This window comes from Schistocerca americana, chromosome 6 (assembly GCF_021461395.2).
Source record: "Schistocerca americana isolate TAMUIC-IGC-003095 chromosome 6, iqSchAmer2.1, whole genome shotgun sequence".
Lineage (NCBI taxonomy): Eukaryota > Metazoa > Arthropoda > Insecta > Orthoptera > Acrididae > Schistocerca > Schistocerca americana.
The window spans coordinates 170,392,316-170,414,635 of record NC_060124.1 but is presented as its reverse complement, the minus strand read 5'-3'; the positions used below and the strand labels follow the sequence as shown (position 1 = coordinate 170,414,635).

Genomic DNA, 22,320 nt, shown 5'->3' with positions numbered 1-22,320 from the left:
AAGCATAAAATCCAGACTAAAATTTAAAACAATTCATATAGTGTAATGCCTTTGTGTTACCTGTATCATGGCAGATCTGCCGCTACACCACTTATAGTTCTTGCTAAAGAAGTTTGTTTGAGGTACAAGTACATGGAGTACCCTCAAGTACTCACAGCAAGCAGATGTGTTACCATTTTTTATAAACTTCCCCAGAAAATCAGAGATGAAGTTACGTTGCTGTTGAAATGCAATTTTTATCACAGTATCTGAACGCCAAAAACGCCAAAAACATAAGTATCGAAGTACCTGAGAATTATTTATCATATACAAGTATCAAGATGCCTATAGTGTAATAACCAAACACAGCACATTTACAAAAATTAACACACAAACAAATACATACACAAATTAGATAATTATTCTCAAACACATAAATGAATAAATAATGTACTCAAAAAAAATTAAACTCACTGAATGGTGAGCAAAAACGTGTCTTCTCTGTGCAACAAATTTGAGAAAAATGTTCTTGTAAGGTAGCTACATGCACAGTTTAGTGGACTAAAAAAATGCAATCAAATATAAATTCAGTGCACTCTCTCCAGAGATGAACAAAATCAAATGAAAGTTTACTGTTTCATTTCTGATTAGATCTGCTGTACCTATTCTAAGTTGCAGTTTAGAAATATCATTTTTGATACTTTTTCGCTTGAAAGACGGGATCGTCTGTCTGTTATTGTTTGCCCCCGCTTTGAAAATATGTGCCCGCATGGAACAGAGGTGCCCATTATGCAAAGACGTCGTTTCATTATTTCAAACAGTGTAGGAAACAACACATGATTTTCTTTCCACCACAGCAACGGATCGTGTGATCTGTGTATCAGTAGCATCTTCATATATTTATCAAGCTCGACTATACTTGCAGCACGTGGATTGTCTACACTTTGGATCAAGCCGCCTACAGATTGGTCAAAATCTTGCCAAATGTTGCCATTGCTAGAGGTGAATGTGCTCACCACAACTGGTTTGGCTGGTGGTGGATTTTCTGTAGAACACCGAGCGGGTTTCTGTCGTATTGCACAGCACGTGTTAATTATGGTATCTTTTGTTTCTTTTAATTGATGCCCAGTTTTTGGAAAACCATGCTCCCTGAAGCGAGGATCCAATAATGTTGCTTCACAAGCAATTGCTTTATCTGCAAACTTTTGAACGAGGACGGTACAGATTCCGTCCTCAAGTTTAGCAATTACTGTATTAGTGGCTCCATTGTTGTGATCTGAGTTTTTCAGTCTCAAACAATGACTTTGTAAACCTTTACTTAATAAGACAATTTTTGACAAAGTTACATTTCTTTCACTGCTAATTTCTGTTGTGACTTTTTCAAAAGGAGATAGTATTTCACAAGATTTTTTTTTTTGACTGACCAGTCTTCATTGAACAGTTTTGTTTGTGAATCCACACTATCCGGACGGAGTGGCCGTGCGGTTCTAGGCGCTGCAGTCTGGAACTGAGCGACCACTACGGTCGCAGGTTCGAATCCTGCCTCGAGCATGGATGTGTGTGGTGTCCTTAGGTTAGTTAGGTTTAGGAGTTCTAAGTTCTAGGCGACTGATGACCTCAGAAGTTAAGTCGCATAGCGCTCAGAGCCATTTGAACCATTTGAACCAATCCACACTGAGGATGGCGAGGGTGCTTTGCAAAGGCTCTTTGATTTTCAAAAGCCTGTCAAACATTTCATATGTGGAATTCCATCTCGTAGGGCAACCTTGTTTCGGTGATAAAATAGGAAAGCCCATTTGCTTCTGAATATTGTGCAATTTCACAAGTGCTTTGAGGACTTCTTTTGAAAAATTCCACTATTGACTTCACTCTGGCCCTTGTGTCTGTAATTGGTTCAAGGCTTGCTTGCACAATTAAATTCAGTGTATGTGCAAAACAATGTACATGCCACCATTTGCACAGCATCACTGCCTTCACCATATTAGGTGCATTTCGGTAGTGCAAGCTACAATTTTAATGGTAACAGCCCAAGTTGTAGGCACATTTTGTAATTCACTGGAAATATTTTCTGCTGTATGCTTGCCATGGAATTTAAAACTAGATAACAAATATGACTTCAAATTGCAGTTTTCATCAATGAAGTAAGCAGTCACTGCAATATAATTCTCCTTTTTCACAGATGTCCATCCATCAGTTGTAATGCAGATGCAGGATGCAGCTTGCACTGCAGATCTTACTCGCACTAGTCTGCTGTCGAACACTTGAGAGAGCAAACTGTGGGAGAGTGTTTTTCTACTGGGAGGTACATAGTTTTCATTTACTAAATAAGTCATTTTTCTAAACTCTACACTCTCAACTACATTAAGTGGAAGGTATTCTTTAACAAGAAGTCTTAAAATCTGTTCGTCTGTTTTGGCTCGTTTGGATGAAGGCACTGGTCTTGATGCAAATCGAGTAATCTTTGTCTACCACACCTACCCAGAACTGAACTGGTGGAAGTGCTGGGTATTTCTTGCACAGATTGTTCATCTTGAAGCACAGGCACTGAAATGGCAGATTCCTGAACAGTTGCTGTGAAAACTGAATTGGTTTCGTCACTGCCCAGATTCATAAAAACTGATTTCACTTAAATTAACTGTTGGATGCTTATGTCGCAAGTGTCTGTTTAAGCAAGAGTTGAACTACTTTTAAACGACAACGCTGCCGAGCACAAGTTACATTTAACTTTCTCAGTATTTATCTTCATAAAATAATCCCACACCGGGCTTCGTAATGCCATAGCTGAAGACAGAAGAACCAACACGAACGGTACTGGAGGCGGGAACAAACTGCAGAAACAACGGATACGCTATCGGGATTCCCACATTTCGTTAGTATGGATAATATATACCCGGCCTGCTAATATCCATGCACACAAAAGAAATCAGCCGGCCGAAGTGGCCGTGCGGTTAAAGACGCTGAAGTCTGGAACCGCAAGACCGCTACGGTCGCAGGTTCGAATCCTGCCTCGGGCATGGATGTTTGTGATGTCCTTAGGTTAGTTAGGTTTAACTAGTTCTAAGTTCTAGGGGATTAATGACCTCAGCAGTTGAGTCCCATAGTGCTCAGAGCCAGAGCCAAAAGAAATCATTGTGGAGAATAGGCACATCGACTATAGACCCACAAATAAAGCCACATAATTCGAATAAATAACAAAATATAAGAGAAAAAAATTTTGGCCCTCAAGGTGTTTCGAATCATTACTATAAATCCACCATGCTTCCCAGCCCTTTCCGTTCACCATTACATCATCAATGATCCGTCAATCACATTGCTTGAAAGTACATCCAGCTTACGTATATGTCTAAAAACTGCCACTCTACGCCTTTTGTAATTCAAAATGTTGTAGGTTTACTTGCGTTTATTAATATGATTAATGTACGTGAACAGAGAAGCATGTGTTATAGGAAATGTGTAATTTAACTGAATGTTTTCCACACTTTTATTATTTTGAATGTGAATAGTGTGCTTTATTTTATTGTTAATTAGTGTTTATAAAGCATATATTACGCCATTTCGGAATAGAGCAGTCAATTAGAAACGAAGCTTCATTTTCGGAAATCTTAAACTTCATGCTGTTGTGTGTCAAAAAGATTTCGACACTTTTGAAAGAGTTTGATGAAATAGAATATTAAACGTATTTCCGTATCTGTGCCCTGCCCGAATCTCGTCCAAGACAAAGCGAAATGAAACATCACTGTTTCGATACAGTTAGTTCGTTCCAAGCACAAGTGAACTGAAACAGCGCTATTTTGAAACAACGATACAGTTTCTGGGGCTGGTTCGAGATCGAATTTGGTCTCGTTATCCGACACAGAGCGGAATGAAACACCACTCTTTCGAAATAGTGAAACATAGTCGTTTCGAAACACTGAAACAGTTCCACGTATCGATACACTGTACCGATACATAGAAACAGTGGCCAAGTCTAGTCTACAGGCTTGCTTAGCATCTGTATTTACGTTCAAGCAGGTATTTCTTGTGGTGTTTCCACATTTTTTCCAACCGCTGTACATTCGTCTTGGTCACTTGTACCGGACAGATACGCCAACAGACACCACGCCCACACCTCACCATGGAAAAGTACCACTTTGCTGTTGGAAGGAAACCATGTCCATACAGGCAGCAGAAAATCCACTCTGGAGGAGGTGGGGGAGTCGGGTGGTTTACTCAGCCATCAATACCATAACATTTTATCTCTTTACTAGCTGTGCTGTGTAATTGGCGGTGAACCTAGATATCTGTATAGAGAGATCGTAATAAAAGTGTGATGAAGATTTAAGATTATTTTACAGTATCCACCTTGTAAGGGGTCCGTAGGCCCTTACTATAAGTTTGCACTCGGCACAGGTCGATAGGGCAAACAATCGATAGTGTCGTGTTGCGAGAGCGAGTGTGAGTGGAGTCAGTTCCCAGGTTGCGGGCCGAGCCGTGTGGAGGCCTGTTGCTATAATGCAAGGCTTTACCGACAAAGGGAGTGGCCATCGCCGCGGTTTAACCCCTTTGTGTTAGAATGATACGGGGTAAGTGGACAGTGAAGAAGTATAATTACGAGAGTGATCAGTGATATTATGTGCCGATATTTTTGGTTTCGCGTCTACCGCGCCGGCATCATTCTGGATTGCAGTGTTGAATTGCAGTGTTGGATTGCAGTGATTGTATTAGCGTGTGACGATTATGAATAACGAAGAAGCCTGTGCTGAGATTAGCTGTTATTAAATATGTATGACGAAGGCAGTGGCTGTCTCCTTCTTTTTGGTGTTTTTGAGATGAATATAGGTTCTTGATTAGTGAAGCTGTGTTGCCAGACATTTCATTATTACAGCATTTGAGAAGGACAAACTGGGAAGTAACAACTCCGCAGCAGTCAATTCCGATTGCCAGCCCCATTAGGTACACAGTCACATTAATTAATAATTATTTGGGGTGCTATCAGATTCGGATCGGGTCGAGATAAATAAATCGGAGGTGTTACACCCTTGGCTTACCGTGACAGGACGAGTGCAATTTTCGGACGAATAGTACAGAACAATAGGTAATTTTACCTTGCTTAAAGCAAGAAAATATTTTTCAATGTGGGATCGAGACAGAGTATAAACTTTGAAATCGCGACGAGAAACAGTGCATTTTGAACAATACGAAGTAATAGCATCTTACGATTGTGAATAAACTGTTTTTTCTTGCCACATTAGGTAAGAGTAATAGTGTCAATAAACTGTGTTATAATGTGCAATCGCGTAAATCCGCACGAAAAACTGTGACAAGTGAAAACTAAAGAAAGAGACGTGTGAACATTAAAATAATAAAACGAGCCAAGAATTCGTCACGAAAGCTTTTAAAGAAGTGTTTAGTGGTAATATTTTGACTGAAATTGCTCTTTGAATAGTGAAAAACGGACAGCTTCATGTGGACCCATAAACTGTTATGCGGACGACAATGTATCGTGGTGGCGCAATTATTGAGTGACGTCACGCAGACCCGTGTAGGAGCTGCGCCAAAGAGCTTTGATCTGCGAGGTGATTTCACACGTCATCCCAACTACCTGTGCAAGGAGTGGGTCAAGTACAGATGCACTACACCGACGGTCTTCAACGCGACTCCGAGACAGCGAGTGCCGACCCGGCATCTAGCGGCCGAACTACAAACTACGCCCGCCTGCAGCGCCACGGAGCGGCCGACGGAGAACTACGATGACTCGCCACAGATCTTCAGTGCGACTTCGAGACACCGAGCGCCAACCTGGCATCTAGCAGCCGAACTACAAACTACGCCCGCCTGCAACGCCACGGAGCGGCTGAGGGAGAACTACGACGTCTCGCCGCGGATCTTCAGCGCGACTTCACGCGGCTCCGGCGGCAGTACAGCGCCACGCCCACTTCAAACGTCAAAACATCGCGGTTCGTGGTAATGTCAGTTGGTGAGTGAAGACGACTGGTTGGCATAACATTAAATTGCAGTGTGCAGTCGTCGCGGTAAATAAATAATTGTAAACTGAGTTTCACATTAGGAAAAGTGCCCAATTACAGTAATTTCCGAAAAGTTTGCGAAACATACTCTGAAATATAGCATACTTATTGATGCATGCTACATTGTCTAAATGGTAGTTATGCAGATATGCTCATTGTTTTTGGGGATTTTACATTTATAGATTTTATGAGTGGTGTGATTTATCTTATTTAGAACATTTTACATAAGCTGTGTATGTGAGAATTGATATTTGAAATTATTAGGTTTTGAGGGTCGTTATGTTCAGTATTCATGCGTATTGTATCAACTTCGGGATTAACTGAATATACTGCAGGTACTGTTTGATTAGTTTCATGGTAATTAGGAGTGTTTTGGGTTACTAGAGGTTATTCTATATTACTTGCCTGTGCATTATAAATAAACCAAACATGTCTACTGAAGATAAGCAGGTTTGTGAGGCAGTAGTTGAAAGGTAAGGGATAGGACAAGAAGACAGAGATGATTCAGGAATCAGTGATTATGGAGTGTCATTAGATAGCCCATTGGCACATTCAACTAGTTATCCCGAGACACCGGGACAAACGAAGAGAAATAAGTCAGTTTCAGAGGACGCAGATATAGGGTCGATGTTAGCAGAGTTGCTAAAGGAGGTTAAGGAAACTAGAGAAAGGAGGGAAATATTCCACAAACCAATACAGAAAGGTTTAAAAGAATTTAGAGAATCATTAAAGGAAGACTTACGAGAAACTATAGCACAAGAAATCAAAACATTGCAAATGAATATAGAATGTAATCTGGAGAAGGAAACGCAGGAGTTACCAGAACGACTGAAGATGAACATCGACGAGAGAGAGAATAAGCTACAGAAGAATATAGACCAAGTCCAGGGAGATGTGGAGAAGATGGAAGGAAAGTTAACAAAAAAGATAGAAGACAATATTGAAGAAACTAAAGCCGAATTGGGAGGAAGAATCAACGAAGTGGAAACAAATTGCAATCATCGAATTGCTGAGGTGACGCAGATGCAGAAACAATGTAATGATGCGGTTAAGGGGATAGGAGACAGGCAAAACCAATTGGCTGTCAATCTGAGAAATGCTATAGTTGTGCAACGAGAAGAGGATAACAAGAGGATTGCAATGAAGGTCAGCCAATTACAACAGGGAGTGCAACAACTGGAGAGCAAAACCGAAGAAATGGATAAACGAATTAGCAGTGCCACTTTAACCGTTGGGGAAGGTAGAGTCGTTACCTTGATGAGCAGTGATAACACAGCTCTACAAAATAAATTTTTTTTTCGTTGCCAGGGAAGTTTGAACGAAAATGGGATATTGTTATGATACTCATTCCTAGTATATTTGTACTTTTTCCAAATTGGCTCTGGTTTTTGAGATATAGGTTATTTGTGGAAATGAGAGTTTCATGTGTATAATATCGACTGCAGGGTCCATATATGGTGTAATGTATTTGCTACCTGTTTCTTAATTAGTGATATTGTACTATCTTTATTAAACAATTGTGCTCAGGGAGTGCATCTGTGTGGTTGAGGATTACATCATGCAAACATCACACTGTCAGCATGTGTTCAGTCCTGTTGTGCGGTGCGTGTGTTGAAGATATTGAGGGTTGTCCAGATTTGAATTCGGCGGAACTCGACATTCATTTGTTGGCCGAGGTAATCCCCGCAACAGCCGATAGGTAGCGTTCAGTGTAAACAAGAAAAGTGGCGATGGTCGAAAGTCACACACATGTGCAGTGCAGCTTCAAGGAGATAGAACCTTTTCATGGTGACGTAGCAAATAAGAGGTGAGTATTCATTTCACACAAAACAATTAATGATGTTTGTTGGATGTGATTGACATGCAAATATAAGAAAGTTCTGCATAATATGTAGTATTTGTGCAATTTTGTTTTAGGAAAACATGAGTTCTTCACGCTGTCTTTGCGTGAACCATCCAGATGAGTTCTGCTACATTTGTGGTGAATACGTTCTTCAAAAGAACAGGAAGAATATCACTCCTTTTGTGAAGGAAGCGTATCTGGCATATTTCGGAATTAAACTTGGAGATCAAGACAAGGCGTGGGCACCCCATAAAGTTTGTAAATGCTGTGTGGAGTGCTTACGGTAGTGGACAAAACGAAAAAGGAAAAGCTTAAACTTCGGAGTGCCTATGGTATGGCGAGAGCAGAAGAACCATACAGATGATTGCTATTTTTGCATTGTTAATGTGAAAGGTTTTAATAGGTTCAAAAAACGAAAGTGGGAATATCCCGATTTGGAGTCAGCAAGAAGACCGGTGGTGCACAGCAACGATGTTCCTGTACCAACCTTCACAACATTACCCACGCTAACATCATCAGATGACGATGTGCACGGCGAGGAATGTACAAGTAGTGGTTCGGAATACGAAGGACGTGAGGCACAACCCCAGCAGTTCGACCAGAAGGAACTCAGTGACTTGATATGAGAACTCAATCTTTCAAAGCAAGCATCAGAACTCTTAGCATCCAGGCTTAAGGAAAAGAACTGTCTTCATCCAAGTGTTAAAATAACAGCTTACCGGACGAGAGAAGAAAACCTTCTTCCATACTTCAATCAAGAAGAGGTTATAGTGTATTGCAGCAATATACCTGGACTTTTACTTGAATGGGGGCTGCCGGAATATAGACTAGAGGACTGGCGTCTCTTCATAGACATTTCCACTAGAAGTTTAAAATGTGTTCTCCTACACAATGGCAATCGTTACGCATCTATTCCAATTGCCCACTCAACAAAACTTTGTGAAGCATATGCTAACATCAAGATGGTTCTGCAGAAAATTCAGTATATGCAGCACCAGTGGTTGATTTGTGTTGATTTGAAAATGGTGAACTTCTTGCTTGGACAACAAAGTGGATACACAAAGCACCCATGTTTTATCTGCATGTGGGATAGTAGGGCAAAGCACGAACATTGGAAGCAGAAAACATGGCCTCCAAGGGAACATATGGCTGTTGGTGAAGCAAACATCATTAATGAACCTCTGGTTAGTAGGGACAAGATTGTTCTTCCACCATTACATATTAAGTTAGGACTAATGAAGCAATTCACCAAAGCTTTAGACAGAAATGGTGATTGCTTCACATACATCTGCAATACGTTCCCTGGACTCAGTAGTGAAAAACTTAAGGCAGGAATATTTGATGGTCCTCAAATTCGCAGGCTCATCAACGATACCAATTTTACGAGTGTCATGACTGTCACTGAAGCATCGGCCTGGAACAGTTTTGTCGCTGTTGTAAAATGTTTTTTGGGCAATCATAAAGCTCCCAATCACGAGGAACTGGTCAAAAACATGCTCACTAACTTTCAAGACTTAGGAGCTAACATGAGCATAAAATTGCACTTCCTTCACAGCCACTTGGATCGATTTCCTCGTAATCTAGGTGATTTCAGTGAGGAACAAGGAGAGCGGTTCCATCAAGATATGAAAGGAATAGAGGAAAGATATAAAGGAAGATGGGACAGGCATATGATGGCAGATTATTGCTGGAATCTGCAACGTGATTGTTCTGAAGAGACCTATAAAAGGAAAGCGTGCAGGAAGCGGTTCGTCATGGACGGAAAATGATATACTTATAGAGAAACTTTTCAATTATGTTTTATACGTGGACAAATGCCTATCAGGTTTTCATAGAAGCTATTTATAAAGATTATTTTCTTTTTTCATTGTAGTTTGTAGCGCTCGAGTTCAGTATTAGCAATTTTTTCTAATTTTTTGAACAAATCATGCATTATCTCAAAAACTAAAGCCAAACTGCATAAATGGTTGCTATATTCGTCCTCAGCACCACTAACCCATCCTAAAGCCACTCAAATATCCTTGGCAAGAAAATGAGTGTTGACCAGTGTAATCGGTACGTCCAAAATAATACAGGGCAGAAATTTAAACCAAAAGGAGGGTTACACCCAATGATTTTTATGAAATGGTTAAAAGGAGTTTTCCCAGCACATTTTAAAGACTCAGACAAGATTCAATTTTCAATAGATAGAATGGAAGGTGAGGCCTTCGCTTGGGGAGTCAGGAAGAAGGAAGGGACTACTAGTTATGATCAGTTTGAAGAGGAATTCTTGAAGAAATACTGGTCCAAAAGTCATCAGTGTGCAGCAATTGAGGACCTACTCCACCGCAAGTCACTTAGTACATGGAGAGGAACGTTGAAAGAGTCTGCCGAACATTTGTGGGAATTGAACGAGACCTTGGAACAACCCCTGAGTGATAACATAATGATATCAGAGATAAAAAGAAGAATGAGCCGGAGAATACAAGAGACTGTATCCGGGAGCCTAATTAAAGATAGGGAGGCCTTGATGGAGATACTGGAACAGTTGGAATCTGTTCGACCACAGGAACACAATCAAGCTAATGATCAAAACCGAGGGGGAAGTAGTGACCCAAGGAATCATTTTAATCATTCGTCTGATTATAGAGGAAGAGATGGACAGACCAGAAAACTGAATGACACTCCAGGTGAGGTCCGGTCAAGAGTGAGAGCTACAAGGACCCGAATAAACCTGCTAAGATATATTTAGGACATTTAGTTGCTGAACGGACATTTGAAAAAGGGGAATGTTTATTTGCATTGTATTTTCTGATGTATTATGACTAGAGCTTCATGTTTCATATCGACGATTACCTGAGAATGGGTGTAAAAACCTGTAACAACTAATTTGTAATATAATAATTGATATGTCATGTGTTCAAGTAATAATTTCTGGATGTATGTTGTGTGTTACATTCAATATTGGACTATAGAGGATTATTGCTGCTTGATAAAAAAAGAATTGTAATTTGGACAATGCCATGATTATGAGATGTAATAACCTTTTGTAGAATATTATTGTGGAGGCAGCCCACTACCGGAGTCGAGAGATTATTTGGTGAATTGTAATTTCATTAATTATTTACACTATGTGTTTTGTTCAGATGTAGCAATGTCTAATTCCCTTGCCGATTCTTTTACGCCAGAGGCTCCAAAGAAGTTTTCGAGGGCGGGGATGTAAGGGGTCCGTAGGCCCTTACTATAAGTTTGCACTCGGCACAGGTCGATAGGGCAAACAATCGATAGTGTCGTGTTGCGAGAGCGAGTGTGAGTGGAGTCAGTTCCCAGGTTGCGGGCCGAGCCGTGTGGAGGCCTGTTGCTATAATGCAAGGCTTTACCGACAAAGGGAGTGGCCATCGCCGCGGTTTAACCCCTTTGTGTTAGAATAATACGGGGAAAGTGGAAAGTGAAGAAGTATAATTACGAGAGTGATCAGTGATATTATGTGCCGATATTTTTGGTTTCGCGTCTACCGCGCCGGCATCATTCTGGATTGCAGTGTTGAATTGCAGTGTTGGATTGCAGTGATTGTATTAGCGTGTGACGATTATGAATAACGAAGAAGCCTGTGCTGAGATTAGCCGTTATTAAATATGTATGACGAAGGCAGTGGCTGTCCCCTTCTTTTTGGTGTTTTTGAGATGAATATAGGTTCTTGATTAGTGAAGCTGTGTTGGTGTTCTTCTTGTTACCAGACATTTCATTATTACAGCATTTGAGAAGGACAAACTGGGAAGTAACAACTCCGCAGCAGTCAATTCCGATTGCCAGCCCCATTAGGTACACAGTCACATTAATTAATAATTATTTGGGCTGCTATCAGATCCGGATCGGGTCGAGATAAATAAATCGGAGGTGTTACAACCAACAAGCAATACGTTTAAGGAAAGAATCCATATATGATATCAGTTGACTAAATGGAATACGAAAACAAGATATCAACACATATTGAGCCGGCCAGAGTGGCCGAGCGGTTCTAGGCGCTACGGTCTGGAACCGCGCGACCGCTACAGTCGCAGGTTCGAATCCTGCCTCGGGCATAGATGTGTGTGATTTCCTTAGGCTAGTTAGGTTTAAGTAGTTCTAAGTTCTAGGGGACTGATGACCAAAGAAGTTAAGTCCTATAGTGCTCAGAGTCAACACATATTGAAGACCATACAACTGGATATTAAAGTGTTAGTGTAACCACTGGCATTACTTCGGAATTAAAAAGCACACGTTAAATGTAAACTTACATTTAAACCCAGTGTTTCGTCCCCATCTACGGAGGATAGTTTCATGGGGGATCTTAGTATCTTGGACTGTCCGATTCACATTCCGGCAGATAGTAGCGAACCGGGGTATGTATCAGAATTTCGAAGAAACTACCATTCCCCTCGAAAACGTCCTCCGCAGACTGGGAGGAAAGGTTGGATTGAAATGTGAAATCCATCCGACCGTGTCATAACGGCCAGGAACATTTTGTGGATCGTAACATGATACTGTCGCATATAGAGTGACAAAGGGGCTTGCATATTTGAATAGCTTCATGACACAGTAAGATTGATGCATTAGTTGAAAGATTTACCTTCATTCTCACAAGGTTTGTACAAAAACGGTTTTCTGTGTTCATTCTGACGAAATTTGTCTGGAACAGCAACCGAAACGTCACATATTATGTGGTCACACATACACACAAAAACATTATTACAGGAAAACAGCTGACGTTTGAGCTCTCGGGTGTACTTGCTAAAGTGGTGTCTAAACAGTTGGTCCAATACTTTACAAATATGTGTACTAATTTCCTCCTGGAGGCCCTAAAAGTGAACAAGTAAGGTTTACTGCTCATTTTCGATTCCGTTTAAAACGTCGTCTACCAAACAAAACAGTCGCCAGAGAAAAGTGGCGCTACTTTTTATGGCCGTCCTGTGTCTCTTGCACCATTTCTGGAAGGACTACTCTAGTGTACTAAGTTTTCCAGGATTGAAGCCAACTTCACCTTTCAGGTGTATCCTTGTGCATGAAAGTGGTAAAGTTTCTACAAAATCTTGGTTTCAATACTGCAGTTTTCCGAGACAACTGGATACCGATTTCTAAAACTCAGGGAAAATACCTCTACCCGCCAGGTTAGCGGAGAGGCTAACGCGCTGCTTCCTGGACTTGGGTAGTCGCGCCGGCCCCGGACCGAATCCGTCTGGCAGATAACCGACGACGGCCATGGATGTAGTTTTTAGGTGGTTTTCCATATCCCACTAGGTGAATACCGGGCTGGTCCCGCGTCTGGCCTCAGTCGGAGGACTCGCAGACATCTGAACATGCTCACATTATTCCATGGATTGCACTAGACACAGACAGCTGTGGTACAATAATTCCGTACTGGGGAGGGGGGGAGGGGAGCACGGGGTGGCAACAGGAAGGGCATCCAGCCATCCCTTATATTAACCTTGACAACTCCGACCCTAGCCATGCCGACCCTGCGAAACAGCGGGACAAAGGCACAAGCAAAAGCCGGCCGGCGTGGCCGAGCAGTTCTAGGCGCTTCAGTCTGGAACCGCACGACCACTAAGGTCGCAGGTTCGAATCCTGCCTCGAGCATGGATGTGTAATGTCCTTAAGTTAGTTAGGTTTAAGTAGTTCTAAGTTCTAGGGGACTGATGACCTCAGAAGTTAAGTCCCATGGTGCTCAGAGCCATTTGAACCACAAGCAAAAGAATCAGACAAAGAAGAAGAAGAAGAAGGGAAAAATACCTCCATATCTGCACTACCTGACACGCAAGTGAACTGCCCACAGGGCAGGGTTGGATGGCAATGTAACTTCTGTATCCATCGACAGGTATGTAAATGATGTAGAGTTGCAATTCCCTGTAATATGAAGTACGGCCATTAAAGTGCACTAGTGTTATTCGTGTTTAGACATGTTACAAGGTATAGTAGGGTGTATAAGGACAGACATGAGAGTCAGATGTGGAGTGATCACTGTGAAGGACTCAGAGATCCAATGCACCCATGCGAGACGGCGTTATCAGCACCTGATAGAGACTGAATTTCTATCTGGTTGGCGAACTGATTGTCCAATGATCAAATTTGTCGGGCACTAGAATGTGACAGTGACAGCATGTTGGATTAATTGGGAACATCAGGGCAGGAACACTCACTGTCAAGGTTCCGGTGACCACGTCTGTCCATCACAGGCCAGGATCAGCGTATTGTGCACCAAACGACCATCAACCCTTTACATCTGCACCTGTCATGCAGGAAGAGATAATGGACTCGTTACAGCACACTGTGTCATACTGCACCACTGGGCGGAGACTAGTACCAACTGGACTAGGGTAGAACTGTCCCATGTGTGGGCTTCTGTTAACGCCAAAACACAAAAGGCTGCATCTGGAGTGTTGCCGCGACCGGGGAAGCATGGAGTGCTGACGAATAGCATGGCAGTGTGTTCACCAATGAATCGCCGTTCTGCACTACCCTGGATGGCCATCTTCTACGAGTATGGCGACGGTATTCTGGTGTCATTTCCGTACAGTACAATACTCGTATATACATTAAATGTGTCTCTGTGAACTGTGAGTGTGATGCTAAGGTTGTCCTGTTGCCAGCAAGATCCCCACATGTTGGGCACCAGCTGAAACGTCAACTCTGTCCCAGCGCCATTATCCAAGATGTCGAGGAACAGTTGCAACAGCTGTGGGCCATCTTGCCTAAGGAGAGGATGCGAAGTCGTCCTGTCACCCGTGCCAGCCAAACCAGTGCTTGCTTCTAGGCCAGATGGGGTGTAATAACTGATGTGATACTGCAATCACTGCAATAACTCTGTGTACCTTCTCTACCCCATTAAGTAAAAATTCGTTTTCTCTTCCACTCCCGGGTGCTTCATTTTTTTTTCTTGTCAAGCTTTGTCAAGTTTTCTACTATATGTACAGGATTATTCTGCAGTTCATCATTAAGTGCATCGCAGAGGGTTCCTCGAACCACTTCAATGTTTCCCGCTACCGTTCCTCTCTCAAACACCGCAAGGGCAAAACGAGCACTTAAATCTTTCTATGGAACCTCTGATTTATTTTATCATGATGATCATTTCTCCCTATGTAGGTGGCTGCCAACAGAATATTTTCGCAATCGGAGAAGAAAGATATTGTTAGAAATTTGTAACTTCCCCCTTCCTAATCGGCCTCTTGAATGGCGCTATGAATCAAATTGATCGCGTATGCCTAATGAAATTTCACAGTGAGTAAGGCTGTCGTTACTGAAGGAAACTAACGCCGGGTAGTAGTTGGAAAGTGTTTAATAGATCCTTCTGAAGAAAGAACCTATTCTGAACCTAATTTAAATACCGATAATTTTGAAATGGTGGAATACAGTGCAATCGCTCACAAATCAGGCAGGAAGAAAAAGGGTACCACGTAATATTTAATACAGAAAACTCTGATTAGCAGAAAAAGGATAACTAAACGGTCACCAGCCCACTAGGGCAATGGATATCCAAAATCATAAGAAAAGCAATGTGAAAGAAAATTAAGCAAATAATCACGCAACAGAAGGATGTCATGCTCTTCTACAACACAACATTTCATTGGTTACTTGTTATGAAATACTAAATTTTGAAAACAAAGTTAAATGAAGTTGTTGGTGAAAGAAATGCCTGACTATTACCGAAACTTTGCTAGGTAAAAAATGACTCTCCGTAACTTCAGCATGACGTAATGCAAAATTTGGAAAATGACAAGCAATTTACTTTTAATTATTGAAATATTGAACTGAATTTACTTTAAGCAAATGAGCAACTGATTAAATTTTAATATAAGAACAGTAAACTACGTACCAAGACAGCAGAAGTCACTCGCTAAGCTAAATACAGATTAAATGAAATTGCGAACTCTTAATTTGTGCTGCATTTTTAGTTATTAGTTTGCTAGCGAAATTTTACATTACTTTAAGTGAGTGAAGTTAATACTCAAAATTGGAAATTACTTGAGTCTCTGTTACGCAATACAACGCTTACTGAGGCAGCAAAATTTAGACTGAAACTGGTCATTTGCAAACAAACAAAACTAACAGTAAATAGTTTATCGAATTTCATAATTTTAAGCACTCGGTGATTGCCTAGAAAGATAAGTGACCCTGCTTGGTAATAATGTCTGAGGACAATGACAACAGAGGTGCAGTAAAAGTTTTAATTATTCTAGGTTGTTATTCAACAAAGTTAATTATTAAAGTTTGTGAAAGAAATGCTACTGGGTAATGCCTGAACATTATTAGTTATACTTTGTGAATCAACAGTAGCTGAAGACAGTGCTGAACTGCTGCTGTTCTTCCTGGTTGCAAACCACGAGTGGTTTGCAGAGCCACTAATAATGATGGGATAGGCAACAGTTAGAACTAGGCTTTACACTCCGACTGTGATCTCAATACTCGATGGTTAAAAACGTAGGTGGTCTTACATTGGCACTCTTTCAAGACAAGCTCCTCGTATCTCCTCTATGCTCACAGCGTGAGAGACATTCTTCGTACGCAAAGGTAAACAAGGGCACAGCTGCTGCCAGTTTTTCATTGTTATCGATACATTTGAACACAGTTCCCTTGGCGATTACCTATCAATTTACAACATTTACATTACAATTACAATCAATTACATACATTCACAAATAAATACACTATTACATATTAAATATAGTTTCCATAATAATGCTGACAGATTCAAAATTAGCAGTACATTACAATCTGTCACCAGATGCCAAATGGCGAAAAATTTTGGATGGTACGTTAGATACACACATCAAACAAAGTGTTGCATCACGTTGGTTCCGAGAGTTCCGGAACCTATTCAGAAAATTGGAACAGAGATCAACATAAACCTCATTTCCGCCCTTTTTATTACTCATGAAAACCACACATTGCGTGTTGTACCACATACAGCGAAACCTTCAGAGGTGGTGGTTCAGACTGCTGTACACACCGGTACCTCTAATACCCAGTAGCACGTCCTCTTGCATTGAGCATATTCGTCGTTGCATACTATTCACAAGTTCATCAAAGCACTGTTGGTCCAGATTACCCCACTCCTCAACGACGATTCGGAGTAGATCCCTCAGAGTGGTTGGTGGGTCACGCTGTCCATAAACAGCCCTTTCCAGTCTATCCCAGGCATGTTCGATAGGGTTCATTTCCGGAGAACATGCTGGCCACTCTACTCAAGCGATGTCGTCAACAAGATTTGCACGATAGGGGCGCGAATTGTCATCCATGAAAACGAATGCCTCGCCAGTATGCTGCCGATATGGTTGCACTATCGGTCGGAGGATGGCACTGACGTGTCGAACAGCCGTTAAGGCGCCTTCCATGACCACCAGCGGCGTACATCGGCCCCACATAATGCCACCCCAAAACAGCAGGGAATCTCCACATTGCTGCACCCGTTGGAGAGTGTGTCTAAGGCGTTTAGCCTGGCCGGGTTGCCTCGAAACACGTCTCCGGCGATTGTCTCGTTGAAGGCATATGCGACACTCATCGGTGAAGAGAACCTGATGCCAATCCTGTGCGTTCTATTCGGCATGTTGTTGGGCTCATCTGCACCGCGCTGCATGGTGCCGTGGTTGCGAAGATGGACCTCGCCATGAAAGTCGGGAGTGAATTTGCGCATCATGCAGCCTATTGCGCACATTTTGAATCGTAACACGACGTCCTGTGGCTGCACGAAAAGCATTATTCAACACGGTGGCGTTGCTGTCAGGGATCCTCCTAGCCATAATCCGTAGGTAGCGGTCATCCACTGCAGTAGTAGCCTTTGGGCGGCCTGAGAGAGGCATGTCATCTACAGTTCTTGTCTCTCTGAGCTCCTCCATTTACGAACAACATCGCTTTGGTTCACTCCGAGACGTCTGGACACTTGTCTTGTTGAGAGCCCTTCCTGGCACAAATAACAATGCGGACGCGATCGAACCGCGGTATCGACCGTCTAGGCACGGTTCAACTACAGAAAACACGAGCCGTATATCTCCTTCCTGGTGGAATGACTGGAACTGTTCGGCTGTCGGACCCCCTCCGTCTAATAGGCCCTGCTCATGCATGGTTGTTTACATCTTTGGGCGGGTTTAATGACATCTCTGAGAAGTCAAAGGGACTGTGTCTGTGATACCATATCCACAGTCAACGTCTGATTTCAGGAGTTCGGAGAACCGGGGTGATGTAAAACTTTTTTTTTATGTTTGTATTTTATCTGCATTTTGTTTCAATGACTGCCACCGAAATTTGCATATCTCCCCTATTTTGTGATGGTACAGAGTGAGCTACCCTTATTTCTACTTCTGCGATGTCCTCCACCAGTCCCACCCGATGTGGATCCCACACCGCACAGCTATACTCCAGAGCAGGGTGGAGAAATGTGGTGCAAGGAGACTCTCTAGCAGACTTGTAGAATTTTCGGCCAGTAAACTGCGGTCTTTGGTTTGCTTACATCTACATCTACATCTACATCCATACTCCGCAAGCCACCTGACGGTGTGTGGCGGAGGGTACCCTGAGTGCCTCTATCTGTTCTCCCTTCTATTCCAGTCTCGTATTGTTCGTGGAAAGAAGGATTGTCGGTATGCTTCTGTGTGGGCTCTAATCTCTCTGATTTCATCCTCATCGTCTTTTCGCGAGATATACGTAGGAGGGAGCAATATACTGCTTGACTCTTCGGTGAAGGTATGTTCTCGAAACTTTAACAAAAGCCCGTACCGAGCTACTGAGCGTCTCTCCTGCAGAGTCTTCCACTGGAGTTTATCTATCATCTCCGTAACGCTTTCGCGATTACTAAATGATCCTGTAACGAAGCGTGCTGCTCTCCGTTGGATCTTCTCTATCTCTTCTATCAACCCTATCTGGTACGGATCCCACACTGCAGTATTCAAGCAGTGGGCGAACAAGCGTACTGTAACCCACATCCTTTGTTTCGGATTGCATTTCCTTAGGATTCTTCCAATGAATCTCAGTCTGGCATCTGCTTTACCGACGATCAACTTTATATGATCATTCCATTTTAAATCACTCCTAATGCGTACTCCCAGATAATTTATGGAATTAACTGCTTCCAGTTGCTGACCTGCTATTTTGTAGCTAAATGGTAAGGGATCTATCTTTCTATGTATTCGCAGCACATTACACTTGTCTACATTGAGATTCAATTGCCATTCCCTGCACCACGCGTCAATTCGCTGCAGATCCTCCTGCATTTCAGTACAATTTTCCATTGTTACAACCTCTCGATACATCACAGCATCATCTGCAAAAAGCCTCAGTGAACTTCCGATGTCATCCACAAGGTCATTTATGTATATTGTGAATAGCAACGGTCCTATGACACTCCCCTGCGGCACACCTGATATCACTCTTACTTCGGAAGACTTCTCTCCATTGAGAATGACATGCTGCGTTCTGTTATCTAGGAACTCTTTAATCCAATCACACGATTGGTCTGATAGTCCATATGCTCTTACTTTGTTCATTAAACGACTGTGGGGAACTGTATCGAACGCCTTGCGGAAGTCAAGAAACACGGCATCTACCTGGGAACCCTTGTCTATGGCCCTCTGAGTCTCGTGGATGAATAGCGCGAGCTGGGTTTCACACGACCGTCTTTTTCGAAACCCATGCTGATTCCTACAGAGTAGATTTCTAGTCTCCAGAAAAGTCATTATACTCGAACATAATATGTGTTCCAAAATTCTACAACTGATCGACGTTAGAGATATAGGTCTATAGTTCTGCACATCTGCTCGACGTCCCTTCTTGAAAACGGGGATGACCTGTGCCCTTTTACAATCCTTTGGAACGCTACGCTCTTCTAGAGACCTACGGTACACCGCTGCAAGAAGGAGGGCAAGTTCCTTCGCGTACTCTGTGTAAAATCGAACTGGTATCCCATCAGGTCCACCGGCCTTTCCTCTTTTGAGCGATTTCAATTGTTTCTCTATCCCTCTGTCGTCTATTTCGATATCTACCATTTTTTCATCTGTGCGACAATCTAGAGAAGGAACTACAGCGCAGTCTTCCTCTGTGAAACATCTTTGGAAAAAGACATTTAGTATTTCGGCCTTTAGTCTGTCATCCTCTGTTTCAGTACCATTTTGGTCACAGAGTGTCTGGACATTTTGTTTTGATCCACCTACCGCTTTGACATAAGACCAAAATTTCTTAGGATTTTCTGCGAAGTCAGTATATAGAACTTTACTTTCGAATTCATTGAACGCCTCTCGCATAGCCCTCACTCTATAACATTAACTATGATCATTCCAATTTTAGGTATTTGTAAATCGTTTTATATTTTTGTTTCAGCGCTTCACATTCTTTAATCCGATCGCCAACTTTTATTTCCATCCTTTGACAGAATAGCTTCACATACAGTACTGACCCTCTGGCTGCACTGAACTCTGTTCGTTACAGTGTCGGATAACTCTGTTGCATTACGTATCGATATCACTCCACAGACACCATAGCATCAAAAGCGCAAGTTTTCGTCTGATACTGATCCCCTGACGGATCCAATGGTGTGTGACCACGAGCGCCGTCTGCTGCCATAGTGTAGGGCAGCCACCGGCAGATGCTGAGCCCCCTAGCAGTTGGAGCCTCTCGCATCACCTTCATCGTTTGTGCCTAGTACAGTAAGCCTCGTCCTAGGTGACAATGTGATAGCTGGACTCTGTTTCGTGCTGCATTATTTGCACTGAGTCTTGGAGAACAACAAGCTAAGCAAATCTTCTGTTCACTGTGATTAACTTGTTCGCCAATCATTTCTGCTCCTGTCCATTTTCCCAACAATGCAAGCTATCGGACTTCTCTGTAGCCCATCTCTCCGTAACGTCGTGTACAAGGTTAATCAAAAGCACGTTCTATTCTCTCCTTCGCACACACACATTTGAGCCGCGCTGCGGCTCGAGTTCGTGCTGTTTATAGGTTTCCGCCCTCTGTTGCAGACCAGACCGTATCGTTTAGTTGGCCTGGTTGCGGTTGTTTCTCTTCATAGCGCGGTCACTGGCGCCACTTGGTTTCGCAAGCGTTGCCTGTCAGCTAGTGGCAGCAGCGGCGGTTATCGATATGTAGTAACTGTTGCCCTACCTTTGGGGTGACGTCGTTGTTTGTCCTGGTCGTGTGAGTGTGCCAGTTCGGTTGGCGAGTCAGAAGGAGCTAGGTCTGCGCAGTGCCAGAACACGCCGGGACCACTGGCGGCACGCATGGCTGCCGGATGGAAGGGCTGTGGTCACGAGGGTGCCGACCTTGTCGTAAACCGAATCCAGTAAGCCTTAACATGAGTGCATTTCAATCCAAGAAGAGAAAATCTCGCGATTCTCCAGTGACTTGGGTTTGTGTTGCTGCTCGTAGTGTCGTCGACGAGAAGAGCAGAGAGTGGAGTGCTTTCTACTCTGGTGGCAGTGGTTCCTTTCTCGTTCCAGGCGCTCTAAACACAGTATTCTGGGGACGCAGTGCAGACCGCCGGTTCCAGCTTTGGCGTATTGTTCCATCGTTGCATTTGGTTTATCGGACGTCAGGTAGCTTCAGCAAGATTATCATAGTCATTCGTTAGACTACCACTAGTCTGAGTTACCATCTTGTGAAGTGAATTCAACTCTTGGTTGCCTATCTCATCGCTCGCGTAAGTGTTTGTTGCTGGACCTTCTCAGAGGTCGATTCCGGGAACACCGTCTGTGGCCCCTTGTGTTACAAAGTTAACATCATCTTATTTCACCCGTTTGGTGATCAGTTGCTTGTTTTTTTAATTAACTTATGCTATTGTATTTGCTGTTTTACAGCAAGTTTCTAAATTTTTAAAATTTTTTCCGTTCCTGGCGTGTAAGGCCTTCAGCCATGATTGTGGTCATTTGCCTTAAAATTAGTTTGGTATTTCTATTTTAGTAGTAAGCCTTAAAACCTTATTTACTGCCATTCCTGGCGTAGATGTCTTCTGATGTGTTTGTGATGACTTACCTATAATATTTCAATACCTGTGCCGGCCGAAGTGGCCGTGCGGTTAAAGGCGCTGCAGTCTGGAACCGCAAGACCACTACGGTCGCAGGTTCGAATCCTCCCTCGAGCATGGATGTTTGTGATGTCCTTAGGTTAGTTAGGTTTAACTAGTTCTAAGTTCTAGGGGACTAATGACCTCAGCCGGCCGAAGTGGCCGTGCGGTTAAAGGCGCTGCAGTCTGGAACCGCAAGACCACTACGGTCGCAGGTTCGAATCCTGCCTCGGGCATGGATGTTTGTGATGTCCTTAGGTTAGTTAGGTTTAAGTAGTTCTAAGTTCTAGGGGACTAATGACCTCAGCAGTTGAGTCCCATAGTGCTCAGAGCCATTTTTTTTAACTAATGACCTCAGCAGTTGAGTCCCATAGTGCTCAGAGCCATTTGAACCATTTCAATACCTGTAAGTTGTAAATTGCAACGAGTTCTTAAACAATTCCTAAGTTGTTTCCATTCTTAGCGTGTAAGGCCTTCAGCCATGATTGTGGTCA

General features: G+C 42.7%; 1 protein-coding gene across 1 annotated transcript; it reads left to right on the top strand.

Moving 5' to 3' along the window:
* The first annotated feature begins 6,611 nt into the window (after positions 1–6,611).
* LOC124620033 (apolipoprotein A-IV-like) lies at positions 6,612–7,948 on the top strand. Its single transcript, XM_047146698.1, has 2 exons — positions 6,612–7,224; positions 7,902–7,948. Exons 1-2 carry the CDS (start codon positions 6,612–6,614, stop codon positions 7,946–7,948), a joined length of 660 nt encoding a protein of 219 aa, XP_047002654.1.
* Positions 7,949–22,320: the final 14,372 nt, after the last annotated feature.

Coding starts and splice junctions, on each gene's coding strand:
- LOC124620033 (XM_047146698.1), top strand. CDS start 6,612: ATGTTAGCAGAGTTGCTAAAGGAGGTTAAGGAAACTAGAGAAAGGAGG. Junction 7,225..7,901: donor CACTTTAACCGTTGGGGAAG/GTAGAGTCGTTA, acceptor ATTTTGTTTTAG/GAAAACATGAGTTCTTCACG.